General features: G+C 45.1%; 2 protein-coding genes and 1 long non-coding RNA gene across 4 annotated transcripts; 2 read left to right on the top strand and 1 right to left on the bottom strand.

The window, feature by feature from the left end:
- Positions 1-503: 503 nt before the first annotated feature.
- NPHP1 (nephrocystin 1) lies at positions 504-18,232 on the top strand. Of its 2 annotated transcripts, none has more exons than XM_086631928.1 (20): positions 504-572; positions 653-717; positions 1,209-1,269; positions 1,726-1,862; positions 2,294-2,498; positions 2,805-2,906; positions 3,749-3,837; positions 4,287-4,329; positions 4,849-4,933; positions 5,546-5,640; positions 6,274-6,402; positions 7,510-7,584; positions 8,300-8,410; positions 10,074-10,156; positions 11,418-11,494; positions 12,362-12,458; positions 12,872-12,984; positions 15,377-15,450; positions 15,917-15,961; positions 17,345-18,232. In XM_086631928.1, the coding sequence occupies exons 1-20, from the start codon at positions 504-506 to the stop codon at positions 17,621-17,623; spliced, it is 2,034 nt and encodes a 677-aa protein (XP_086488054.1). In that variant the 3' UTR covers positions 17,624-18,232. The 2 variants fall into 2 exon arrangements, with proteins under 2 accessions (XP_086488054.1, XP_086488053.1); XM_086631927.1 differs by having other exon boundaries at positions 12,359-12,458.
- On the bottom strand, positions 8,423-12,120 carry LOC147529324 (uncharacterized). The gene is made up of 3 exons (XR_015223035.1): positions 12,084-12,120; positions 9,789-9,934; positions 8,423-9,692 (listed from the first exon to the last, which is right to left on the bottom strand). It is a non-coding gene; the product is annotated as an uncharacterized LOC147529324 (long non-coding RNA).
- A 1,315-nt stretch (positions 18,233-19,547) lies between the features above and the next one.
- On the top strand, positions 19,548-21,784 carry MALL (mal, T cell differentiation protein like). The gene is made up of 4 exons (XM_086631926.1): positions 19,548-19,649; positions 20,700-20,867; positions 21,221-21,349; positions 21,709-21,784. Exons 1-4 carry the CDS (start codon positions 19,548-19,550, stop codon positions 21,766-21,768), a joined length of 459 nt encoding a protein of 152 aa, XP_086488052.1. The 3' UTR covers positions 21,769-21,784.
- Positions 21,785-21,814: the final 30 nt, after the last annotated feature.

The following is a 21,814-nucleotide window of genomic DNA, read 5'->3' as shown; positions in this document are numbered from 1 at the left end:
TTTCTTCTTGCCCTTTGGACAAGGAATTGCAGAGGTAACTGTAGCGCGTTCCTTCTTAGAATCACAGAATCATGGAATGGTTTGGATTGGAAGGGACCTCCAAGATCATCCAGTTCCAACCCCCCTGCCATGGGCAGGGACACCCTCCGCTACACCAGTTTGCCCAAAGCCCCATCCAGCCTGGCCTGGGACACCTCTTTCCTCCCCTCCCATGGCTAGCGAATGCTTTTCAACCATGTTACTGAACTGCCAAAAGTTCCTAAAGTTTTTTTTCTGGAAAAAAAAAAAATAATAAAAGACTACCCAGCGCCCCTTCAGGGTTTGCAGCCAAGCGAGCAGTCCTGTGGCTTTTCGGCAGAAATAACACACCGGGGTGCCGGTGCCGCTCGGCGCGGGCCCGTTTCCGGGCAGGCGTCAGCCGCCGCCATCACCGCCGCGCCGGGACGGGCGGGCTGCGGCCGCCGGAAGTGACGGCATCCCGCGGCGCCCGTTGCCTAGCGACCATGTCGGGGCGGCGGGCGCGGGGCCCGCTGCAGCGGGTGCAGCGGCGGAGCCGGGAGCTGCGGGCGCAGGTAGCGGGGCGGGCGGCGCGGGGGGGCTCGGCTCGGCTCGGCTCGGCCGGCGGCTGACCCCCGCCTGTCCCGTGTTGCAGGTGGAGGCGCTGCGGGCGGAGAGCGCGGCCGCGGGCCCCGGGCGGCGCAGGGCCCTGTCGCAGAGGTGAGCGGGCCCCGGGGCGCCCCTTCCCTCCCCGGGGAGCACGGGGGCGTGGGGAGGTGGGGGCCGTGCTCGGCCGTCATCCCTTTTAACGTCGGGAGCCGCCTCGCTGAACTCCCGGTGTGCAGAGAACCATCTCCTGGTTGCTCTGAGCAAAGCCCCTGGAGATCCCCTCCAGTCTTGGCTCCGGAAGGAGGAGCAGGCGGTTCCCTGCGCAATTCCCATTTTTCTCCCAGTTGCACAGATCTCTCCCCCGTCTGTTGCACAGGCAGAAGCGGCGGGGCAGCTGCGTGCCACCCCCAAGGGACTGAGGCAGTTCAAACCAGCACGTCCCAGGCTGGGTCGTGCCCGTGTTTGTCAAGCTGTGTGCACACAGTGCCGGGTGAAGCTCCCAGTATCCCCATTTGCATGTTTCAGTAAGCGTGCAAGATGGGGCTCGCCCGTCTCTCAGGATTTTAAGGAGACGCTCTCCATCTGTCTTGCTTTCAACGCAGGTGCATGCAGCTGAAGAAACTGGTAGATGAGAATGCAAATGCTCTTCGTGATTTGAAAAAAGTAAGTATGGAGACAAAATTCTTAATGGTTTTCTCCAAAATGCATCAGGGTGAGTGTTTAGAGAACACCAGCCTCCTTTGATTTTAGGTGCCCGGGGACAAGAGCGATGCCCAGCGCTACACAGCCCCCAGCTGGGATCTCTGAGATCCATTTTTAATATTTAAAAATCTATCTTTAATGCTTTATTGCATACGAATTCTGCGCTTAAAATCGTTATCAACCCAGTACATCACAAAATGTTTATCAACCCAATGCACTGTGTTGGAAGCGGAGAACGCGGATTTGAAATTTAACACGGAATTTCGCAGTGGCAGAGGAAAAGGACAAGAAAGATTTCACTACCCAGGGAGGGACAGCAGCCTAGGAAGGTGAAAGCTCGTAAGACGTGTCTGGAAAACGTAACTTTATAGGAAAACTTTGGTTCTTTGAGCGATTTGTTGTGTTCTTGTTTCTCAGGCTGATGAGCCTGCGCCGGTGGGGAATTATAATCAGAGGAAAGAAGAAGAAGAAAAGCTATTGCTAAAACTCTGCCAGCAGCTGCAGAAACTTTTCCTTACCTTGGATCAGGATAACGCGACTACGAATTGTGCAGTGTGAGTAGCTTAAATAAATACAATCTGCACTGTAATAGGACAGTTGGAAAGGACCTGAAAAATTGTTATCTCCTCGGCTTTATGGTCTTGCCATACTGCTAAAAAAGAAGTGCTGAAGAGCCAGCTCCTACGGGGCTTGTTTTCTCCACGCAGTCAAGAATGACTCGCTGGAATATCCTGAGGGTGCTGGTTAATGGATGGAATATAATGTGGCTGTTGGGAGGAGAGGGTGCAATGTGGTCTGTATGCTTAGGGAGGAAACACCATTGGGATTTCGGAGTTTTTTTCTAGATGGGGACAGAGAGCCAAACACGGGAATGAAGATGCTGTATCTGGATAACGTCCTTGCAGATGAGCCTGTATTGCAAGGCTTTACAGCAATTTTGAGGAGTTTCGTTAAGATAATTACAAGTTTGGTTTATTTTGGGTAGGGATAAGGAACAGCAGAAAGATCCTCGAACAGAAGGTGGAAATGGAGAAGAGGATGAGAGTGAAGATGAAGAAAGTAGTGAGGAGGAAGACAGTGAAGAAGCAGATGATGATGATGAGGATAAATTGCTGGATGATCCAAATGTTAAAGAATGTGTTGCAGTTGGGAACTTTAATGCACAGCAGGAAGGGGATCTCACGTTTAGGGTAAATATGAAGTGTTTTGGCTGCAGGTCATGCTGTATTACGCAGTAATGATAATTAAGCCCTGTGCTTTTGGGATTCAGGCGGTTCATTGTGAGATTCAGAGGGAAAAGGCTTTTCCCAGTGTCTGTTTGGCGTGGTGGAGCCCAGAGTCCTTTTGCCTCCTTCTGTGGTGGCGGAGTCTGTTGTGGTAGTCTGTGATCTCTGTTGGGAAAATTTTATTTTTTTTTTCTTTTTTTAAATTGTGGCTGGAGCCGTTTTGAAATATTTGTTTGTCTGTTGTTTCTGTGTCTCCCTCTCACGGCAAAGCAAGGTGAAATCCTACTTATACACGACAAGAAGGCGGATGGCTGGTGGGTAGCCGAAAACTCGAAAGGGGAGAGGGGCCTCGTTCCTAGAACCTATCTGGCGGTGAGTGTGCTGCGGTCTCCTCCTGTTTTAGTCTCACCTCTGGTGTTTTATACAGATTAATGATAATTTAGCTGCATAAAATTGATCACGGTGCTTAGATGGGGGCACACAGCAGTGGTTTTGCCAGTTCTTTGGAAATAACACCACGTTTGCGTACCTGTGTACGGAGAGGGCTAGCAAAAGCAGTATTTTTGTGCCGTGTGAAGATGTGAAGCTTCTTGAACATGAAAGTCATAATCTTTGTCACTAAAGGTCAACTCTGAAGACTCCAAGCTGCTATGCACTAATTCGGGCTTTTCATAATTTATATGAAATGTGAGGCCATGTAAATGTCAGAGTATTTTGTAATTGGACATGGAAGAACCTTTTAAAAAATGGATCTTAAAGCTTTGTAACTTTTTTTCCCCCATTTTTAGAGTACCTCACACATGTTAGTTCATGTACTCAGGCACATATATTTCCAGTGTACAATTGTGGTGAACGTTTAAACGTGGGCACACAGTTTGGACTGAGTCATCAGATGGAACAGAGCTTTTCACAATGTGACCGAAGAGCATGTTGAGCAGGCAGCCTTCTAATTCATGATGCTGACCTGTTTCTCTTTTTAAAGAATCCACTTGGCAAATGCATTCCCTTGCTTACTTGTAGGAATACTCCAGTCCCTTACCGTAACTACAGAACGCAGGGCAGTGATCTGCAGTTACAGTGCTCTGGAGTGATAGGTCATTACAGAGAGAAAATCTGTTCTAAACTATTAACACGTGCTGTGGTTGAAGAAAGCATTTTTAAGAACGGAGCTGTGACGAAATGGTGCACTTTCCCTTTCTGAATCTGAATTACAGGTCCATAATGAAGATGTCGACAGCCAAGAGCAAAGTGAAGAACACATAGAAGTGGTGGATGAAACAGATGGAACTCAAATTAGAAAAAGGTAAATGGATGATGTGAAAGTGAATAAACATAAAATTGTTCTTCCTCCTCCTTAAATCTGGCAGTACATTTCTTACGGTGAGAATACCTCACAAGGGGATCTGGTTCTTTGTGACTGTATTTTTCTTTTCAGTACAGCAGACACTTGATTTTTTTTGAGGCATGCTTTTAGTTGAGTGGGTTTGTTCAGGAATTTTGCTTTGGTTTGCTTTTTTTTCCCCACCCCCCTCATAAAAATCAAAGAATGACTGGGTCGTATATTGAATTGTGTTCTAGCTCATGAGATAATCTAGCAATTAGTTTTAGCAGCTGGAAATAGATCATTATTAATATCTCAGATAGATGTGGTTATTAAGCTGCTGGTATTTGAAAACGAACCTGTGTTTAGTGATTAAATTTTTGTCCACACAAGGATGATGTATTATGAGAAATGCGTTATTTTTCTTCCAGAACGGATTCTCACTGGAGTGCTGTAAGAAGAGCTATCACAGAGGTAGGTGTCTCTCTCACCCAGCAGCTTCATCTACCATAACATTAATTATTTTGTAGACGAGGTTTGACTTTTACCAAATGCTGTTTCTCATAGTGCAGGTCAATGTTTTTAACATCCCTATCTTGCTTTTTGGAGCGAGAAATCCTACGGTTCTGTAACGCTTTAGAAATAGGCTGCAGCCCAGTCCCTGTGTCTGAAAGAAGATGCCAATGAGATGTCTTTTGTTGTTTTGCCACATACTGCCCCATTTCTTTCAAGGGTGTGATTTTTGTTCTGTAACTGGCTGCTCTGCTGCTGCTTTGCAATGGAAGGGGGATTTAACAAATTGGGAGCCTGGCTGGGTTGATACATAGAACAGAGTAAAAGGAGTTCCTGGAGATGGGCCAGACTAGCCTCGGAGGAGAAGAGGTGACTGACTCCCCAGGTACCTGATATTGGTTGTGTGAGACTTCTAAATTAGGACAGAATTAGATGTTAAATAGCAGGAATACTAATATCTGTTTGTTTGTGTGTTAATAGAACGACACAGTAGAGGTATTGGCAACCATCGGAGCAGTTCCTGCAGGATTCCGCCTATCTACACTTTTCCAGCTCTTAGAAGAAGGTAAGGTTTTCTCATAATGACTCCAGTGCAGGATTCTCAAGTGTCTGTGGGGAGTTTCTTATCCTGGTTACTAGTCTATCGGACTAAAATCAGTGTTGCCTAATTATAGTTAGTAATCTGTACAGGCTACATTTGACCCATCACATAACGTATAAAAGGCTTTTTGTTCTTCTCCAGTGAAGTTTTAATTTATCTGTGTGAAATCCTGGCTACATGGAGGCAATGACAAATTTCCTAATGATTTCAAAGATTTTCCTCTTTGGAAGATACTTCCCATTGACATTGCAGAAAACAATGATTTTTTTATCTTCCCCTTTTCTCGGAGATCTTTTGGAGTCTCTTCACCGAGTACGTTACACATCTCTCATCAATCGAGTCAATAGCTCTTTTTGTTAAATTTCTGTGTTTCTGGAATGAAATACTGCAGAATATTTACAAATAGTAACAGTACCCTTTTAAAGGGTGCTTGTAGAAGATACCACCATAGTTTTGTTTGGACCAGCCAAATACTCAAACAGACTTTAGCCACATCTGAATTTTGAGTGTTGTTCATTTTGTGGCAATAAAGATCGTAGAAAATGTTAAGATTTTTTAAAATTACTTTTGTTGTAGGCCATCAGTTTCGAGCAAGTTACTTTTTGAAGCCTGAACTTACTCCTTCACAGTTGGCTTTCAAAGACTTGGTGTGGAACCCTGAAAAAAACACTGTGAGTATTACTGGTAAGAAAGCTATGACGCTTTTGCTTTGAGAGAAGTGTTGAGATCTGTAGCAGTCTAAAAAAAATACGTCATATTGGTGGGTAAATATTGCTGTGAAACAGATGATAGGTTTCGATGTCAATCTAGACTCCTTAGGCAGTAGATGTTACCACATCCTACTCTGTAATAGGCAAAAGTTGTCATGTTTGGTATCTTTTAAAAGTCATGCTTCATCTTAAGTTTGTGGGTTCCTTCACTGTCTGGGGTGAAGCAGATCTGCATGAGTGACTAGTGGAATTTTTATGAGCTTCTGCTAGGCACTATGAAATCACCAATTTAATTTGTCTTCTTTCATTTTGGCTAACAATTGTATCTTGATTTGTGCCATTTTTAGAATATTTCTTTCTTCTCAAACTTTGATGGGACCTTCTATCTGTCACACTAAAATGCTCATAGCAATAGAAGAGAGGTAAAGGCTTATGAAGAAATTTTGCTGCTGTTGCTAATACTGCACAAGCTTTGTGGTTAGAAGAATCCAGCCTAGTGAATATTACACTTGATCATCTCAGTAAACAAACACAAACTGGTACCACACGCAGGAGGAGCCTGTAGATTTAATCCTTCTGTTGTCTGTGTTTCAGATCTATCCCAGACCAACTCGAGTATCCCTGATTGTAACTTTATGTAGCTGTAAAACGATTCCTCTCCCAGGAGTCAGTATACAGGTTCTCAGCAGACATGTCCGGCTCTGTCTGTTCGATGGCGATCGGGTAAGTTGTTTGGCTATCAAAAAAAGTCTTGGTGAGGTGTGGATCTTCCAGGATCTTTCACGCTCTGGTCGCCAACTCCTCCCGTTGTCTCACTCAGAGACACGTATCTAGCTCCCAAGCTGCTTAACTTACTCTCTGATTAGTCTGGCTCGAGACTCGCCTGCGATCACACACTGACATACCCTCAGCCTCTCCAGTTGCCGTCACCACAGACACGTGGGCCCCCAGTGACCTGTGGTCTGGCTAGTTGAAGGCACCTAGACCTACACACATGTGCATTCAGAACAGAGAGCCCAACCACCCAGAAAAATAGTTATAAATGGAGTTTAATGAGAAAACAGGACAGACTGCATTGATCAGGCACCGGGCATGGCCAGACACGCATACTTATCCCTCTGTTTTCCCACCCGTGTTACTCCACAAAGCACCTTGATCCCTCCCTTTTTCCGAACATCCCATAGTAAGTCAGGTACAGTCCCAAAACACCCTTCCGCTGCGCGCCAGTGTCTCATACCCCTAAGCAGTGACCCCGTCAGTCTGAACCGCTCCTGTTGACTCATCAGCATGGGAGTCCCACCCGGCCCCTGGGGCTGTCCTGGGCAGCCCTGGGAGGGGCTGGGGCGGCAGCTCCATTTCTCTCAGTCCCGAATTTCGGTTCCTCCACCTGTCATTGTGACTCTTCGTTCCTTTACGCTTGTGGAGATGAGCCTTTTCTGGGCTGATCTCTCCCCGTGATGGCCACTCCCCCACCTGTTGATCCTCTGTGCTCCTTCGTGCACATGTGTAGAGCAGCTTTTTATAGCAGAATCTGAACGCTGACAATTTGGCAGTTTTCTTCCCACTGCACTGAATGCTCCTGGGGGCAGAGAGACTCTTACTGGTGTAGATGAAGCGAGGATGGTTGGAACGTGCTCTGTGGCTTCAGGGAAAACTTCCTCTGTAGTCCTGTAAACTGAAACCATCTGATAAAGCTGAAGAGCAAGTGTAATTTTATCTTTGTTGTCTGCAAAGTGGTGGATTAATTTGGGATAATATTGCATTTTCTTAAAGCTGCATAGCTTTCCAGAAAAACTTGTCTTAGCTTTTTTCACTACTTGTATATTTTAGGTGCTGAGTAACATTCACACAGTGAGGGCTACGTGGCAACCTAAAAATCCTCAGACGTGGACCTTTTCTCCAAGGGTAGGTATCTTGCTCAGGGAGTGACACAGCCAGTAACTATTTATTATTTACAGTATCTATTACTTCTGGTACTTGTGTTGAAATAAAATGCATTGTGACGAACATGAACATGCAGAAGAGAAAAGACTTCTTGAAGTGCATGAATTCAAACTAAACCAAGTGTTTCAGCAAAAACACTTTGGAGAAAAGAGTTGAGGGGAAGGAAAAGCAGCAGGAGGGACTGGTGATCCAGGCACTGGTTAACTTTGAATTGATGTCAGGCACGTGCTACATGGTGTTCATGGAGAAAGGAAGACACTAACCACTTGCATGTGAGCTTTTGCTTTGATTTCATTAAAAAAAGAGCACATGCTTCCATGTTTCAGGTGCTGTGCACGGCCACACTCATAGTAGTGTTGTCATGTTTTACCCCAGTGGTCGCTGTGTTCTTGGAGGGAATTAAGTGGGTTTTTGACATCTAGAGTTCCTTAATAGCTTGTTATCACACACAAAAAACATGCCTTGGTAGAACAGCTGTGTTTCATGGCAAGATAAAGAATAAGGGGAGCAAGGTTTCAACTGAAATTGGTTCTCCACTCATAATTTTCGTTTATATGCAATGAGATTGGGTCTGAGATCTTAACGCGAACAAGCGATGTGTTCAATGGCCTTTAAAAATCAGAGGGTTTTTTTAATAAGTGCATTCACTTTTTTTTCTCCCCCCTGTCTGAATTAGGTAACGGGCATTTTACCCAGCTTGCTGGATGGTGACTGTTTTGTCAGGTCCAACTCTGTGTCGTCAGACATCGGTATATTATTTGAACTGGGCATCACTTATATTCGCAATGTAAGTGTGTGACGTTGCAGTGTCAATCGTTCCAAGCACAGGGTTATGAAGTGGACCAGCTGCTCCATATTTGATGTTAAGCTGCAGTATCCCAGCAGCCAACCGGGAGATCCAAATGGAAACGTAGCTTATAAAATCGTCTTCCTTTTGGCTTCTTGGAGGGAGGGGAGAGACGTTGGGTTTTGGAACTTCTAGTCAACATTTAGAGACTTTCTGGCTAGTGGACAAGAATGTACCTGTACTTACACTGAAATAATTTCTGTTAGTCTGCCAAAGGTCTTATGTTATGCAATTGCAGAGGACCAATTCTTTCTTCACTCCTGCGTTGTTTTTTTCTATCCTAATGATTCGTTGCAGACTACCATCCTGTATACAAAAACGTTAACTGTTTCCATAGTATGGACACTGGTTCCTAGCTGCGACTGATACATGTGTATCCCTATCCATCTAGGATGTGCTTCTGCAAAGTACACTGGGTAGTGATGCCATAGCTGCTACAGCCCATAAGAACTACCGTAACAGAAGGCAGATGCATGCAGGAGCATGAGAAACACTAATATTTGGAGGATCCAGTGGGTTTTCAGAACAGGTCACTGTTCTGGAAGATCTCAGCCACTTTGTCTACAAGACTGACTCAAGTCTTGCTGCCTCTTTCTCAACACTTACATTTTCATTGTGGTCGCGGGCTTCCTCGGGTGAATCCTGGCAATCAAGTAAATCATGGGTGAAAGATGCAAAGAGGGGTAACCACAACGGTTAGCAAGGAGGGTATTAAAGGGTGGGCAGCAGAATTCTGGAAAGATGGATAGAGAAGTTGCAAAGGGGAGTACTGTGGTGTTTTCTCTTTCACTAACACCTGTATGAACTTAGGGTGCAAGAGTGCACTGCCTACGGAGATGACATGCTGGTAGTGCAATGGGGATGCAGAACTGTTGGGCAGGGAGATAAGTAGAGTGTGAGCCTGTAGGGAACTGGACTATATAATTCCTGGAGATGAACAGCATGTTGGTAAATGATGGTTCACAGAGACCTAAGGGGACATAATGGCCCTCCTCGTGCTAACTGGAGTAGTCAAGATGACACAAAATTGTCTGCTTCTGTTTACAGAGTAAGTTTAAATGAAGGCTGGAGTGTACACAAATTCTTACCTCTTAGTAGTGCTTTTGGGGTCTGAAAACGGATGGGCTGGCACGCAGGATCAGCTCCCTGTCCCAGGCACTGTCTCTCATGCTGTGAATAAAGCCTTCAGATGCACAGGGTCACTGGCTTGGAACTGTTGACTCTGGAATCAGATGGGTAAAACCTCTGGGTGAATTTTTTTCCTTCCTTTCTGTCTTGCATTCTTTAGAGCATCAGTGTGGGTTCAGGGTTTTTTTACCTTGTATCTGTGCATTCCGTATTTCTCAGGAGCTTGGTACACGTAGGTTGCCCTTAAACTTGTATTTCTTGGCTCAATAAATATGTTCATGGTTGATCAACTTCAGCATAACTGTATGTGCTGTTTGGTAAAACATCCTCAAACACCTGCAAAGGCAACATAGTCAATGTTTGCTTACCACAAATCTGGGGCTTTTACCATTTTTGTGTGATTATTATAAATAATTGTTTGTGGTTCAGTCACTTATTACCTGCTCAAGTTATTTACATTTCTCTCTTTTTCCAGTCAACAGGTGAAAGAGGAGAGCTAAGTTGTGGCTGGGCATTTCTGAAGCTTTTTACTTCTAATGGGATGCCAGTTCCTTCCAAGTAAGCTTATTATGTTTTCCTTCTCTCTTTCTGTGTTTATATATCTGTTTTAGGCTAGGAGCAAAGTTTGTATTTCATACTTACACACTGATAGGGGCAGGTCTAATTCCGACTAATATGGAGGTTGTAATGGGTCGTTCAATGAGAACACTGGTCCTGCTTCCACAGGTATGTTCTCCTAAGTTTGCGTGGGAAAAGCGCTTCCTGGACTCAATGTTCAGGTTTGAATTGTTCCAAGTGAATACGTGTTTAAAAGTGTTCTTCAGTGGAATTTGAAAACTATGGAAACGTCTGAGTTAATAGAGAGTTATGCAGAGTTTTGTTTGTATAAAATAGAATCATGACCTAAACTGAAGGTGACAACGTCCTTTCTAACTCTGGCTCTTCTTTGTGTGCACTTTGCTGTATATCCCTTTCTCATTTAAAAATTAGGAGATGGGTGTCTAAGACTTGGAAGCAGCTAGGAATCATTGTGAATGGATCTCTTATTGTAAGAGCTGAATAAGCTTATATTTTGCAGCTGATTTACAATTAGTTCATGGGTCCGACTATCTTAAATAAAACGTAGATATTTCTATTTTATTCAATGTAGGAAAGCTTTCTGTTAATTTACAGAAACAATTCACTGCAGAGCAGACTTGCAATATTTGATTTTTACTAAATACATATGGATGTATATGTGTATTCTCAATATATTTGGATTATAGGGAAAAAAAGGAACCCCGCAGGAGACTTCTACTGTCCTATAAGCCTCTAACTCTCTTCTAAATCTGATCTGTAACATTGTTTTTCTATTCCATTAAGTTAAAGGTGGTACCCAGAGAGTGAAATTGCAGGCTTGCTTCAGCAGTGGCTTCCTCTTGACAGCTGGGCTTGTATTATTCTTCAACATTTAAATTCTTCCATATCTAAGTATCTTTGATACTTAAGCCATGACTCCTCAAAAACTTTTCAGTGAAACAATCACTAGATTTCATATAAGAAAAATATTAGAGTCATGGAAGAGAATCAGTGTGGCTAATTTCTTTCAAAATAATTAACTAGTTTCCTCATATAGTACAAATTTCAAATTTATCATTTAAGTCTTGGTGACGTAGTAGTTAGATGTAGTCATTTCATATAAAATACTCATCGTAACCTCAAGCACCATGCCAGTTTTTTGTCTGAGATAGCAGGTTTCTTTGTTTCTCAGAAAGCAGTTGTGCTGTTCTCACATGTCCTTACATCTTTTTATTTTAACTGTGCTGCTCTTCTTTCACAGGATGTATGAGCTGCTATTAAATGGTGGTACTCCCTATGAGAGAGGCGTTGAGGTTGACCCATCAATATCAAGAAGAGGTGTAGTTTCTCCTAAACATTCTATAGTTGAAATGACACAATAAATGCTATACAAATTTTACAACGTGCAGTGGTCAGCCAGGGCTCTCACTCGTGTGCAGTCACCACAGCCTGGTTTTGTTTTGTGTGTTCTCATTTTGCATGAGAGCAAGCTGAGCGTTAGGGCTGGTGGGATTCAGAACTACCTGCCAGTGCTAACGTTTCTGTAATTTCCAGTGTTGGCAGGTTGAGGATTATTTCTGATAAATGTATTCAATTATTTCTTTAACTGCACTTCACACTTCTTGGCTGTGGGGTGATGGTGCAAGGCTCAGCAGTAACACTGGTCTAAAGAGTTCCCAAGCCAGGCTGTTCGAGTCCCAGATCATCTATCCCATATCACTTATGCACCAGTTCCAGATGTGCCTAAATGTGCTACAGAACTTCTGCACTGGTTCTTCCCTGTGGGGCTGAATAAAGCTTCACTAAGAGTTGGTTCAGATGATAGACCACTCGTGTTTTAAGAAAGGGCAGCCATGGCTTTGCTCTGGACACTGTAATAACATCCATTTCCCAGTGACACATGCTGCAAGCTCTAGAAGGCATTTACCTTTTGGGTTGGAACACTTCCTCCACGTTACTCCACGCGTCTCTTGAACCCACCATCCTAGAGAGAGGTAACAGCTTATGTTAGACCAAATGTTGATGTAGCTGATACACTGATATATTTTCAGATGTTCAGTTCTTCCTGGTGTTCAGGCCATCCTTAAACAATTACAGTTTTAGCAAAACATCTCTTGCCAAATTTAAATGCCCATTCTTGTAATATAATTCTTAACGTTCTTTCAAAGTGGTGGATTTCTTACTGGGTATTTATTTCTTAAGCAGGCAGCGGGGTTTTTCATCAGTTAATAACACTCAAGAAACAGCCCGTGCTTGTAGTGAAACTGAGGTCGTTAAGTGCGCAGTCAAAAGACATCCTGAAGTAAGTATTTGTGTGTGCTGCCATAAAATGAAAAAGTATTTCAGATAGTCTAGAATCGTTCCAGACATCTAAAGCGTTCCCCTTCCCTGAAACACTGGCTAGGGAAAAATCTGAGGGTCATGTCACCTGCATGTAGTACGTGATCCCTGTTTGACGCTTAGAGCTATTTTGTTGAAAACAACTAAAAAGTCTTTAAGTTTAAATAATACTGAAAACCACAACAGCAGGAGTCTGGCTGTTGGAGCTGTATCACTGTACACCTTCAGAAGTTGTGAGACAGTCAGGGAGATGCCAGTACGAGTTAATAATCATCTCCATGAAGCTGTCATTACTCTCAAGTTTTGGTGAACAGTGCTTCGTAGGAGCCCTTTTGAATAAAAATCTCAACTGCGTGTTGTTTGTTTTCCCAACAGTTTGCTACCAGAAACGTTAATCGGCAGCATGTGCTACATCCACATCTTGATATTTTATCGGCAAATACTTGGTGATGCACTCCTGAAAGACAGAATAAGCATGCAGAGCACAGGTAAGAACTGCTGTTGTGAAGGAGAACTCGGTAATGGAGAGTGTGTTGGAGAAAGATCAGGTTCCTAAAGAGAATTGCTCTCTCCAGAATCTCCTGTTTGTAAGAGAAAGCAGGGATCTGCAGGAGCAACTCACTGGCACAGGGTACTTGTAGAATTTTGTTCCCTGGTATTGCTGGCACTGACCAACCATCTGACAAAGTCAGGCAGTCATGCTCCCCGTGTAGAGGATTTCAGTGCTCTAACTTCTAGTCTACAGATGTTGTGGGGACAAATAGAAAGCTGTGATCTCTTTTATTAAAAAAGGAGAACAGCCCCTTGCTGTGCATACCACCACTCGATGCGTTGGCATTTCAGACTAGTAATACTTCAACTCACGTCTAACACGTTGGTTGCCCTGTTTGACACCAGTTCACATCGCAGAATGCAAAACCCACAAGAAGAGTTTTGTTTTCTGTGAGTATGAACAAAGTGTTTTCAGTGAAATTCGCATTAAAAACAAAGCCCAGGCGGATAGGTAAAGGGTTATTTCTAAATAAATAAAAATAAATAAAAAGCAAATAAAGGTGGAGGAAATGTTTCCGTTTCACCACCCATGCAATGAGAGATGGGACATGCACACAGGTTTACTCATTCATTTCTAGTGTGTGCGTGTTCTCTGAGTTACAGAGGGGATTAGGCAGATGTCTTTGTCATTGAGGCTAAGCCATCCTCTATTTTATTTTTAATTATTATTTACTTAATTACTTATTACTGCTAATGCAGCAGGGAGAGACAGAAGTGGAAGAGTTCTGGTTTCAGAACTCAGTATCTTGCTCTGATTTTGCAACTCTATCTTATTCCTTCATCATTTCCTTCAACAGAACTGTAGTATAGTCTTCACCATTTAAAAATCAATTTGAAATGCAGAAAAAATTACACTTCTTAACTGTACTACAGGTGAATTTATATTGGTACTGCAAAGTGATTTTCTTGTGTTTTCTCTCATCATGAATTATGTATCATCTGTTCCTGTGGCAAATAAATTTGGTTGTGCATTTACTAATGTTTTTACCACACAATCTTCAGCCATACTTTGGCATCTGAATTAGAGGTTCATCTTTCAGAGGTGCTCAGAACTTAACTCCCTTCCTGATTTTTCTCTAACGTTAATGTGCATTCTGAGTACACTGATCTTAATTATTACTTTATGATCATAAATTAATACTTTTAGTAAGTAAACTTATCACAGAGAAACTGAAAACACTTAGTTTTTAGAGGCCAGTTGAGAACTGCCATACTTACTCAATGTGATCTTTGTAACGTAGGACAGGCTGACGACCTCTCATGGGGTTGAGATTGCATCCGTTTGGATTCAGTCTTCACTTGAAATGGTTTAAAGGCTTCACCCCAGCATTTCAGAAGTTTTTCTGGTAGCCATTTTCTACTTCTTTTCCTGGTGTAACAAAAGATTTTTCTTATTATCACTTTAGAAATCAGCAACTTGAAACACCTGTTAAATTTCACAAAAGCAATCAGTTCTGGCTTGCTTCCGTGCAGTGTTTTGTTATTAGTAAATGGTTAGTGTTTACTAAACTTTCCATCAACTTCAAGTGAAGAAACAACAGGGTGCATTAGATACTTACAATCACAAGAGAAAGCAAGCACTTCAACCAAAATTCCTCTGGGCCACTTTTAGCACCTCTTGTAATCTTATCCACAGTCTCATTAGCTAAAATGATGACAGGACCCCAGCAGCACTGGGTTTTTTTGTTACCAAGCACAGCAGGGAGCTTTGATTCCTGCTGGTCACGGGGAGGCAGCTCTGCCCTGCCTGATTTTGATGCAGCCGGCCTGTTCCGCTCAAGCAGGGAACCAGGGAATACCAGCTATTCCCCAGCAGGTAACCTGCAAAACACACAGGAGACCTATGCAGTTTGATGATGTGCCCCATTTGGTACATTTACTATGCCACTCGTTACCCAGTTATCTTAAAATCGCACACAACACAAGCCAGATGAAGGTAGAATGAAAACGTGTTTATTCATAACATCCAAATCAGGCAGCACACATTCAGATGTTTATAGAAAAGACAGGTGCAGAAGTAAGGAAAAACACCTCAGTCTACCCCTGGGGTAAAACAGTCAGGTCTCTTGCTTGCTGGCTTCTCCTTATAAACCAGTAATCACTTTTTGTGTGTCTCATCTCTCCAGTTCACTGTCCCTCAGCCACTGAGAGTTTGCTACAGTCCGAGAACGCAGCTCGGAGCTTTCCTGCTGCTCTGCAGAACCACCAGCTAATTTCCCTTTGAAATATTCTGAGGGGAGGGGATGTGCTGAATACCTTGATGTGTTGATACCTTGAAAACCATCCCGTTTCTTCCTTAGCCTTGAATGCTTTTCTCTTCCGTTTCAGATTTAATCTGTAATCCTATTTTAGCAACTTTCCCTCAACTCATGGATCAACCAGACCTGATGGATGCACTTCGGGTATTTTATCTACGTCACGTTCGATTCCATCCGATGTGTCAGGTTTTCCAGATATCTTGCAAAATTTGACCTTTTTAATCCTGTGAAAAGATAAATGGAAAAGCCAAATAGGGTTGGCCTTTTTTCCCTCTGTATTTTTCCATAATTGTAGGGTGGGGAAAAAAAATAAAAATAAATCAATCTCGGTTCTGATTGATTTTTCTGAGCAGTGGATCCCCTTGATTTTATTTATATGACTCTGAGTTTCAAATCTCCCAATCCTTACATCTGTAGAATTTGGTGGAATGGCTGTTTGCTTAAATTGACCGAATGGGCACAAGGTAGGAATGGAGAGCGTGGGGAAAGTGGGACTGCAACAGGAGCTTAAACCATGGTGGGATTGCAGCGAGAGGTTTTTGCAGCTAAAAATGCAATTGCTTTAGATCTCTACAATCTCAGTCTGATTTTACATTTCATTTCATTTCAGAGCGCTTGGGCAGATCGAGAAAGAACGCTGAAGAGATCCGAGAAGGTAATAAATTACAGATTTTTCTCTGACATTTATTCAATCTAATTTGAACTAGCAGCTTTCCATCAGCATTATTGGGAGTTAACTTTTCCTCTCACAATACATTTATTTAGAAAATGGAGATATGCTAGATGCAGCTCTTAACATTTCTAACCCATATTTATAACAGTAAACTAGGAGAAGGAATATGAAATTGAAATGAATTTGTAACTTTTTGTCTCATTGTTTGTGTGTGGCTGGTAGTAGGGAAGCTGTTACAGGTTCATACCCAAAGTCTGGCTCCCTTTCATGATGTGCTTCCAATACTTGACTGGTGGAAGCTTTCCACTGGTACAAAAGGGGCTGTGTATGTCCACAAAATAATCTTGCCTGCTTCAACCTCTGAGCTCCAGTCCTCCCACGGTTTGCCTGGAAAAAGGCACCCAAATTCTGCAAACCTCCCTGCCCCAGACAGTTGTAATCTCCCATTTTGGCGTGTAGACAGCTGGAAAAGACGTACCTTATCCTACCTCCTGTCCCCTGGACCATGAGGAGCTGTAGGTAACTCAGTGAGAAAGGCATTGGCTCTTGATCCAGGACACTTCACTTGGGAGCAGCAGCAGGATATTTCATTCATTGCGCGTGCTGCCGAACAGATCTCTCTGTTTATGCAAGCAAAACAAAACGCCGTTGAGTCAGAATCGCTTTTTCAAGGCCATTCATCCAAAACCAAAGCTGATCTGCTCAAAGAATTAGTAACTCCTCAGTATCCCAGAACCATCCAGTTTTACCTGATTTGCCGTGTGCCACTCCCATGGCAGGATTGCTGCCTGGTGAATTCTCACTCCTCGCATGGTTATATGACACTTGACTGGTAAATCTCCTGCTGAGACGGGAGCTCTTCAACGCCAGTCATAGCACTCACGTTTCTGGAAGACTCCCAGTGGTCAGTGAGTTTTCCAGGAGGCAACACCTTGCGTGAAGGGGTTTTTCTAGTGCACGTGTGGAAAACGAGGCGCACAAACCTTGGAAGCAGTTGGGATCTTTCAGTGTTTGGTAATCGACCAGGCTGATTCGTAGCCTTTGGGTTTGGCAAACTGCTCTTCACAGAGGAGAGCGTTAATTCTGGCCACACGCTGCCGTTTGGAAAAGTAGGTGGGTTGGAGGGGAGGCTTGTTGATCGATGGTTTATAGAGTGGAGTTCCTGGTGGTGAGTTTAAGGCTCATCCGAGCTAACTGGTGTTTGTTTAGGAAGGTCAAATCTCTTCAAGTTGTTATCCTGGGAACTGGGGGTTAGTTGAATGCTTTCTTGTCTGTTTTTTTTCCCCGCGTGCAATACTTCTGGAGAAGTGTTTGACAACACCACGTCTTTGCACTGAAGTATTTTCAAAATACTCTTCTCTGCAGAGAGATCAAGAATTTCTGAAGTCTCTGTTTGTCCTGGTGTACCACGACTCTGTCTTCCCTCTCCTCCAGTCCACTCTCCTCCCTGACTACAAATGGGCTGAGGAAGAGTCTGAGGCATCTCACTGGAAGGTGATTGCTGAATTTTTGAAAAAAAGCCAAGAGAATGATGGTGCGCTTCAGTATCTGCTGTCATCAGAAAACACTCACAAAGCCTTTGATATCTCAGAGCTGACTTACGATTTCTTAGGAGAAGTGAGGAAAAACAATCCTGGAGTATGAATGGATTACAGAAGAACAATACAGGCTACCCCAGAATGGGCTAACAATATAAATAAATTCTTACCGAAAAGAAACTGTGTACTATCTGAATTGTAATGAGGATTTTAACATATTTAACATTTTGCAAGACTAAAATTATTTTATCAATTTAACTAACAGAAATGATATTTTAAATTTTCCCTTTTGCAATGTTAGAGAAGGCTAAGGTTGTCTCTTGCTACCTGATGTACCTCTTGTAGCCATGTCATGTCGTAGATTGTCTAAGCTAAGCAAGTGTTGAGGCAGCACTTTTCTCCTCTCATGCAGCTTCCAATGGATTTCCAGTTTTGTTTTCATCAGGGTGAACAAAAGACTCTCTGTCCTGGTACCCCAGTAGACTGGTGACAGGCAAGGAAAATAGCAACGATCTTTAAGAATGCTGCTGAGCAAGGTCAGCCAGGTTGGGGAAAATCATCATCTCTTCTCCAATCAGCGGACAGCAGGTTGCTCTGTATTTAGACTGTTTCACAGTTTTTCTTTCCCACTCAGGAAAAGGTTGGGTTATTCATAGGAATGTGCTTGACCCACCTAATACAAATAAAAGGTGGTGAGAATTCCAGGCATGCAGTGCTTCCCTGTGCGTGGCCACGCCATACGGCAGCTCCCTCTGTGCTGGCTAACGAGCTGCGGGGTATTCCTCAGGTGGACGAGGACTTTAAAGGCTTCTTTTCCCCGAGGAGTTTGTAACCACAGGCTCTTTGTGCTGCCTGCTCCCAGAGGGAAGTTCTTCATCCGATTTCTCTTTCGTGCTGGAGTGTCTGGATGCTTTCTGCATGGCGACGGGTATGTTGCCACCGTGTCTGACGAGGCAGGCAGGCGTCGAGTCACATGTGGATTTAAGTCCGAGCCAGGCACTGGTTTTTGTCTGGTGTGAAATGTTTTAAAACGAGATCTTTCAAAGACCACAGCACGCTGCGCGGAGCCAAGTCCAGCTCCCACTGACAGCATTTGTAAGCTGCAGCCTCCAGACACACCACAAAGCACTTCCTCCTGGCCTAGGTGGAACCTGGACAATAAAAAAATCACGGATTTGATCTTTGCTCTGTATTGTGCAAGAGCTTGGCATAGAAATCAAATTCTTAGAGCATCACTTGGCTCTCCTAACAGAGAGATATGCTATCTCTCTAGGATATTGTCCTCCTCCTGCTGCAGAGTATTGCCTGAGTTAAAGAGGACAGAATGACTTCACTAGGCCATGTGGCCAAGATGCCACCTTCAGCCTCATTCTACCAGTTATCAGCGAGTTACAGCATGAGGCAGAGTCCTCTGGAATAAACAGCGTGTGCTTGTCAAATCCAAAGCACATCTGCCAGGAGGCAGAAATCAAAGCTGTCCCAGTAGCTGTCCTTCAGCCCCTCCTGGGCACTTAGGAGCACATGGGTAAACCCTCCCATCTTTTACCAGTGTGTTGAGCCATCTGTAAACAACGTTTGGCTGCAGGTTTTCAAAGGCTGGACCTGCCTGGTGGGTGTGGGGGAGTCTGACATGAACATGGAACAGAAACCTGAACAGAAAGGGGAGGAGGCCACAACAGCGGAAGCAAAAATATTTCAGGATTGAAAGCACGCCAAGGACAAAAAAAAAAAAAAAAAAAAAATCAATTGCAAGAGATGTTTCTGCTCCAGTCTTTCCCTCTTGTTAAAGACCTTGACCTGATTGTGTGCCAGCAGCAGGGCCAGGGTCCTGGTGCTGGCAGCAGGGCGTGTGCAGCCAGCTGCAATAACCGGAGGGCTCCGTCGGCCGGAGGCAGCGGCGTGGTGCCAGCCCGGGCTGGTTCCTGCGATTACGTCCCCGCGGGTGTGCCGGTTAAAACCCCGCACGGGAGCGGCGCGGCGCCGGCAAACGTGAGCGGAGCCGGAGCGGTGGCGGTGTCAGCTGAGAAGAGATGGCCTCGGCAGGTCCCCCTGCGGCCACCACGGAGGCCACCTTGCCCTCCGGACTCGCCGTCTTCAAAACCATCCCCTACGCCTTCATGCTCCCGGAGATAGTGAGTATGCCGAGCTTTGTTCTGCGACAGCACCCCGCTAACGGCTCCAGCGAATCCAAAAATCAGGGAGCAGCCTCCAAAACGATCCCGAAGATGGCGTTAAGGGCAAATAACGTCTTGTCTTTTAGGTTATGCTCAATGCGCAGAGGCGGCCGTCGTGATGTGTTTTTTTGGAACAGCTTGAGGATAAGATACACTCCGGCTCTATCCCAGAGCCTGTGCAAGGGTCAGCGGTTGCCGTAGGGTTGGGAGAGGCTGAAGAGCTGCCAGCATCTCTGGGGCAGGAGCAGCTCTAGTTATCACATAGAAATTGCTTGAAAATCAAGGGAATTTGGTTCACTGGATTAAGTCTTTCCAAGGGCTTGAAGGCAATTGGGGGTGTCTTGTAACGTGACGTTCCATGAATCCTTCAATTGCTTCTGGGTCCAGAGGGCATCCGGTGGGACTGGCAGAGATAATCCCTGGCATACTCTGTATACCTCCCACACCCCGCAGGCACTACTGCTGCGGGTGGGCTTTGGCAGGAGCTGCCCATGCCGGTGGGCTCAGCTCCCCACCACAAACTGGAGGAGTTTCATCCACCGGAGCTGGAGCAGCACAGGGCAGCGTGAGCTTATCCAGATAATGTCGCGTGCTATTTGTGCACAGCAAATGTTTTAGGTGGATCCAGAGTGAGCGACTCGCTCTGGGCTGTTGTGTGGAGTCAGGAGGGGACTTCCTCATGCCACGATTTCACAAGCCCAGGAGATTAACAAGCGGGCAGGGCTGGGCCGAGGCGGCCATTCACCCTTTCCAGATAAAAGCATGTTTTCTGGCTTCTCCACCAAAATTCTCAGGATAAGTTTCCTTGCATCAAACATGGCAGCTAAACCTTTCCCTTTTGTAAGAAACGTTGTGCAGTATTTCCCAAGAGCATTCAGGAAAACTCGTGCCAGCTCATGGTGCTACTGTTGTGCTGGGATGCTCCGGGAGGCGAGGAAGGACTCAGGGAGAAGAAGGGGCTTTCCTGATCCCACACACATCAAAGGTACCTGTGTTTGTCCCCGGCAGCTCTGTGGGACCTGGGTGTGGATCCTCGTCGCTGCTACCTCTGTCTCCTTCCCGCTGCTGCAGGGATGGGTGATGTACGTGTCCCTCACCTCCTGCCTCATCTCCCTGCTGCTCCTCTTAAGCTACCTCTTCGGCTTTCACAAAAACAGCAAGAACTGGAAAGTGCTGGTAAGGAGGGGCTGGGACACCAGCAGATGTTGGTAGCAGCAGTGTGGGCACAAGATCACCATGGCTGGTGACAGGTTAGCCGGCCAGCTGCTGGCCCTTCTGCAAATAACCAGCTCTTTTTCCTCCTTTTGCCTTGACTGGAAACGTCGAGGGAAGCTGTGCTATGCCATGGGTGCTGCGTGGGCACAGGGGAGGGTTCAACATGGCAGGAGGGTTTGGTCCTGGCCCCTGGCTGAGTGCGTGTGTCCCGTTCGAGCACGCACATGTGCAGAGAATGGGTCTCATCCTCAGGGCATACCAGAGAAGGACAGTCCCAGGCAGGCTTTGATCCTCACTGCTCCCTTGTTTCACAGGACAGTTTGTACCACGGCGCCACGGCCATTCTGTACCTGAGCGCTGCTGTCTTGCAAGCCAACGCGACCATCCGCTCTGAGCTCGGCTCCAACTCGCCCCTTTACTACCAGCTCAACAGCGCCGCATCGGTGAGTTGGTCCAGAAAACCTCAGGCAGGCTGGAGCACCCGCAGTTCCCCGTGGGGAGATGCAAGAGCAAACATTAAAGCCGCAGCAGAGCCATCCCAAGCCCAGCAGGGTCACACTGGTCAGAGCTTCAGCTCCTCGTCTCTGTTGTGTCGTGCAGCCAGCATGTGCTCCTCAGGGTCCAGCAGCTCATGGACAGCCTTGCGTGGCTGTCTTCTGGGAAACGTGGGGGGCTTTGCCTCTTCTCTGGGGCTGGAGAGAGCTCTAGGCTGGGAGGTTTCCCCACATCGAGAGCACCAAGAGAAAACAGGGTGAGGCTCTCCCAGCTGACCCCAGCTTTTGCTCTTCTTCCTCTCATGCAGTTCTTCGCCTTCATCACAACCTTCCTGTACATCCTCCATGCCTTCAGCATCTACTACTAGTGAGCCCAGCAGCACCGGCTTCGTCTCTGCAGGATGAGGGCTTTCC

The sequence above is a fragment of the Tauraco erythrolophus genome, chromosome 2 (genome assembly GCF_009769465.1).
Source record: "Tauraco erythrolophus isolate bTauEry1 chromosome 2, bTauEry1.pri, whole genome shotgun sequence".
Classification (NCBI taxonomy): domain Eukaryota; kingdom Metazoa; phylum Chordata; class Aves; order Musophagiformes; family Musophagidae; genus Tauraco; species Tauraco erythrolophus.
The sequence above is the reverse complement of the archived record's forward strand: the minus strand, read 5'-3'. Positions and strand labels throughout refer to the sequence as shown.

What these genes read in the sequence shown, in the direction of transcription:
- NPHP1 (XM_086631927.1), top strand. Translation starts at nt 504, where the DNA reads ATGTCGGGGCGGCGGGCGCGGGGCCCGCTGCAGCGGGTGCAGCGGCGG. An exon ending in GCGACTACGAATTGTGCAGT is followed by an intron (nt 1,863 to 2,293) that starts GTGAGTAGCTTA and finishes TATTTTGGGTAG; the next exon opens with GGATAAGGAACAGCAGAAAG. An exon ending in AAGGGGATCTCACGTTTAGG is followed by an intron (nt 2,499 to 2,804) that starts GTAAATATGAAG and finishes CTCACGGCAAAG; the next exon opens with CAAGGTGAAATCCTACTTAT.
- MALL (XM_086631926.1), top strand. Translation starts at nt 19,548, where the DNA reads ATGGCCTCGGCAGGTCCCCCTGCGGCCACCACGGAGGCCACCTTGCCC. An exon ending in GCAAGAACTGGAAAGTGCTG is followed by an intron (nt 20,868 to 21,220) that starts GTAAGGAGGGGC and finishes CTTGTTTCACAG; the next exon opens with GACAGTTTGTACCACGGCGC. An exon ending in AGCTCAACAGCGCCGCATCG is followed by an intron (nt 21,350 to 21,708) that starts GTGAGTTGGTCC and finishes CCTCTCATGCAG; the next exon opens with TTCTTCGCCTTCATCACAAC.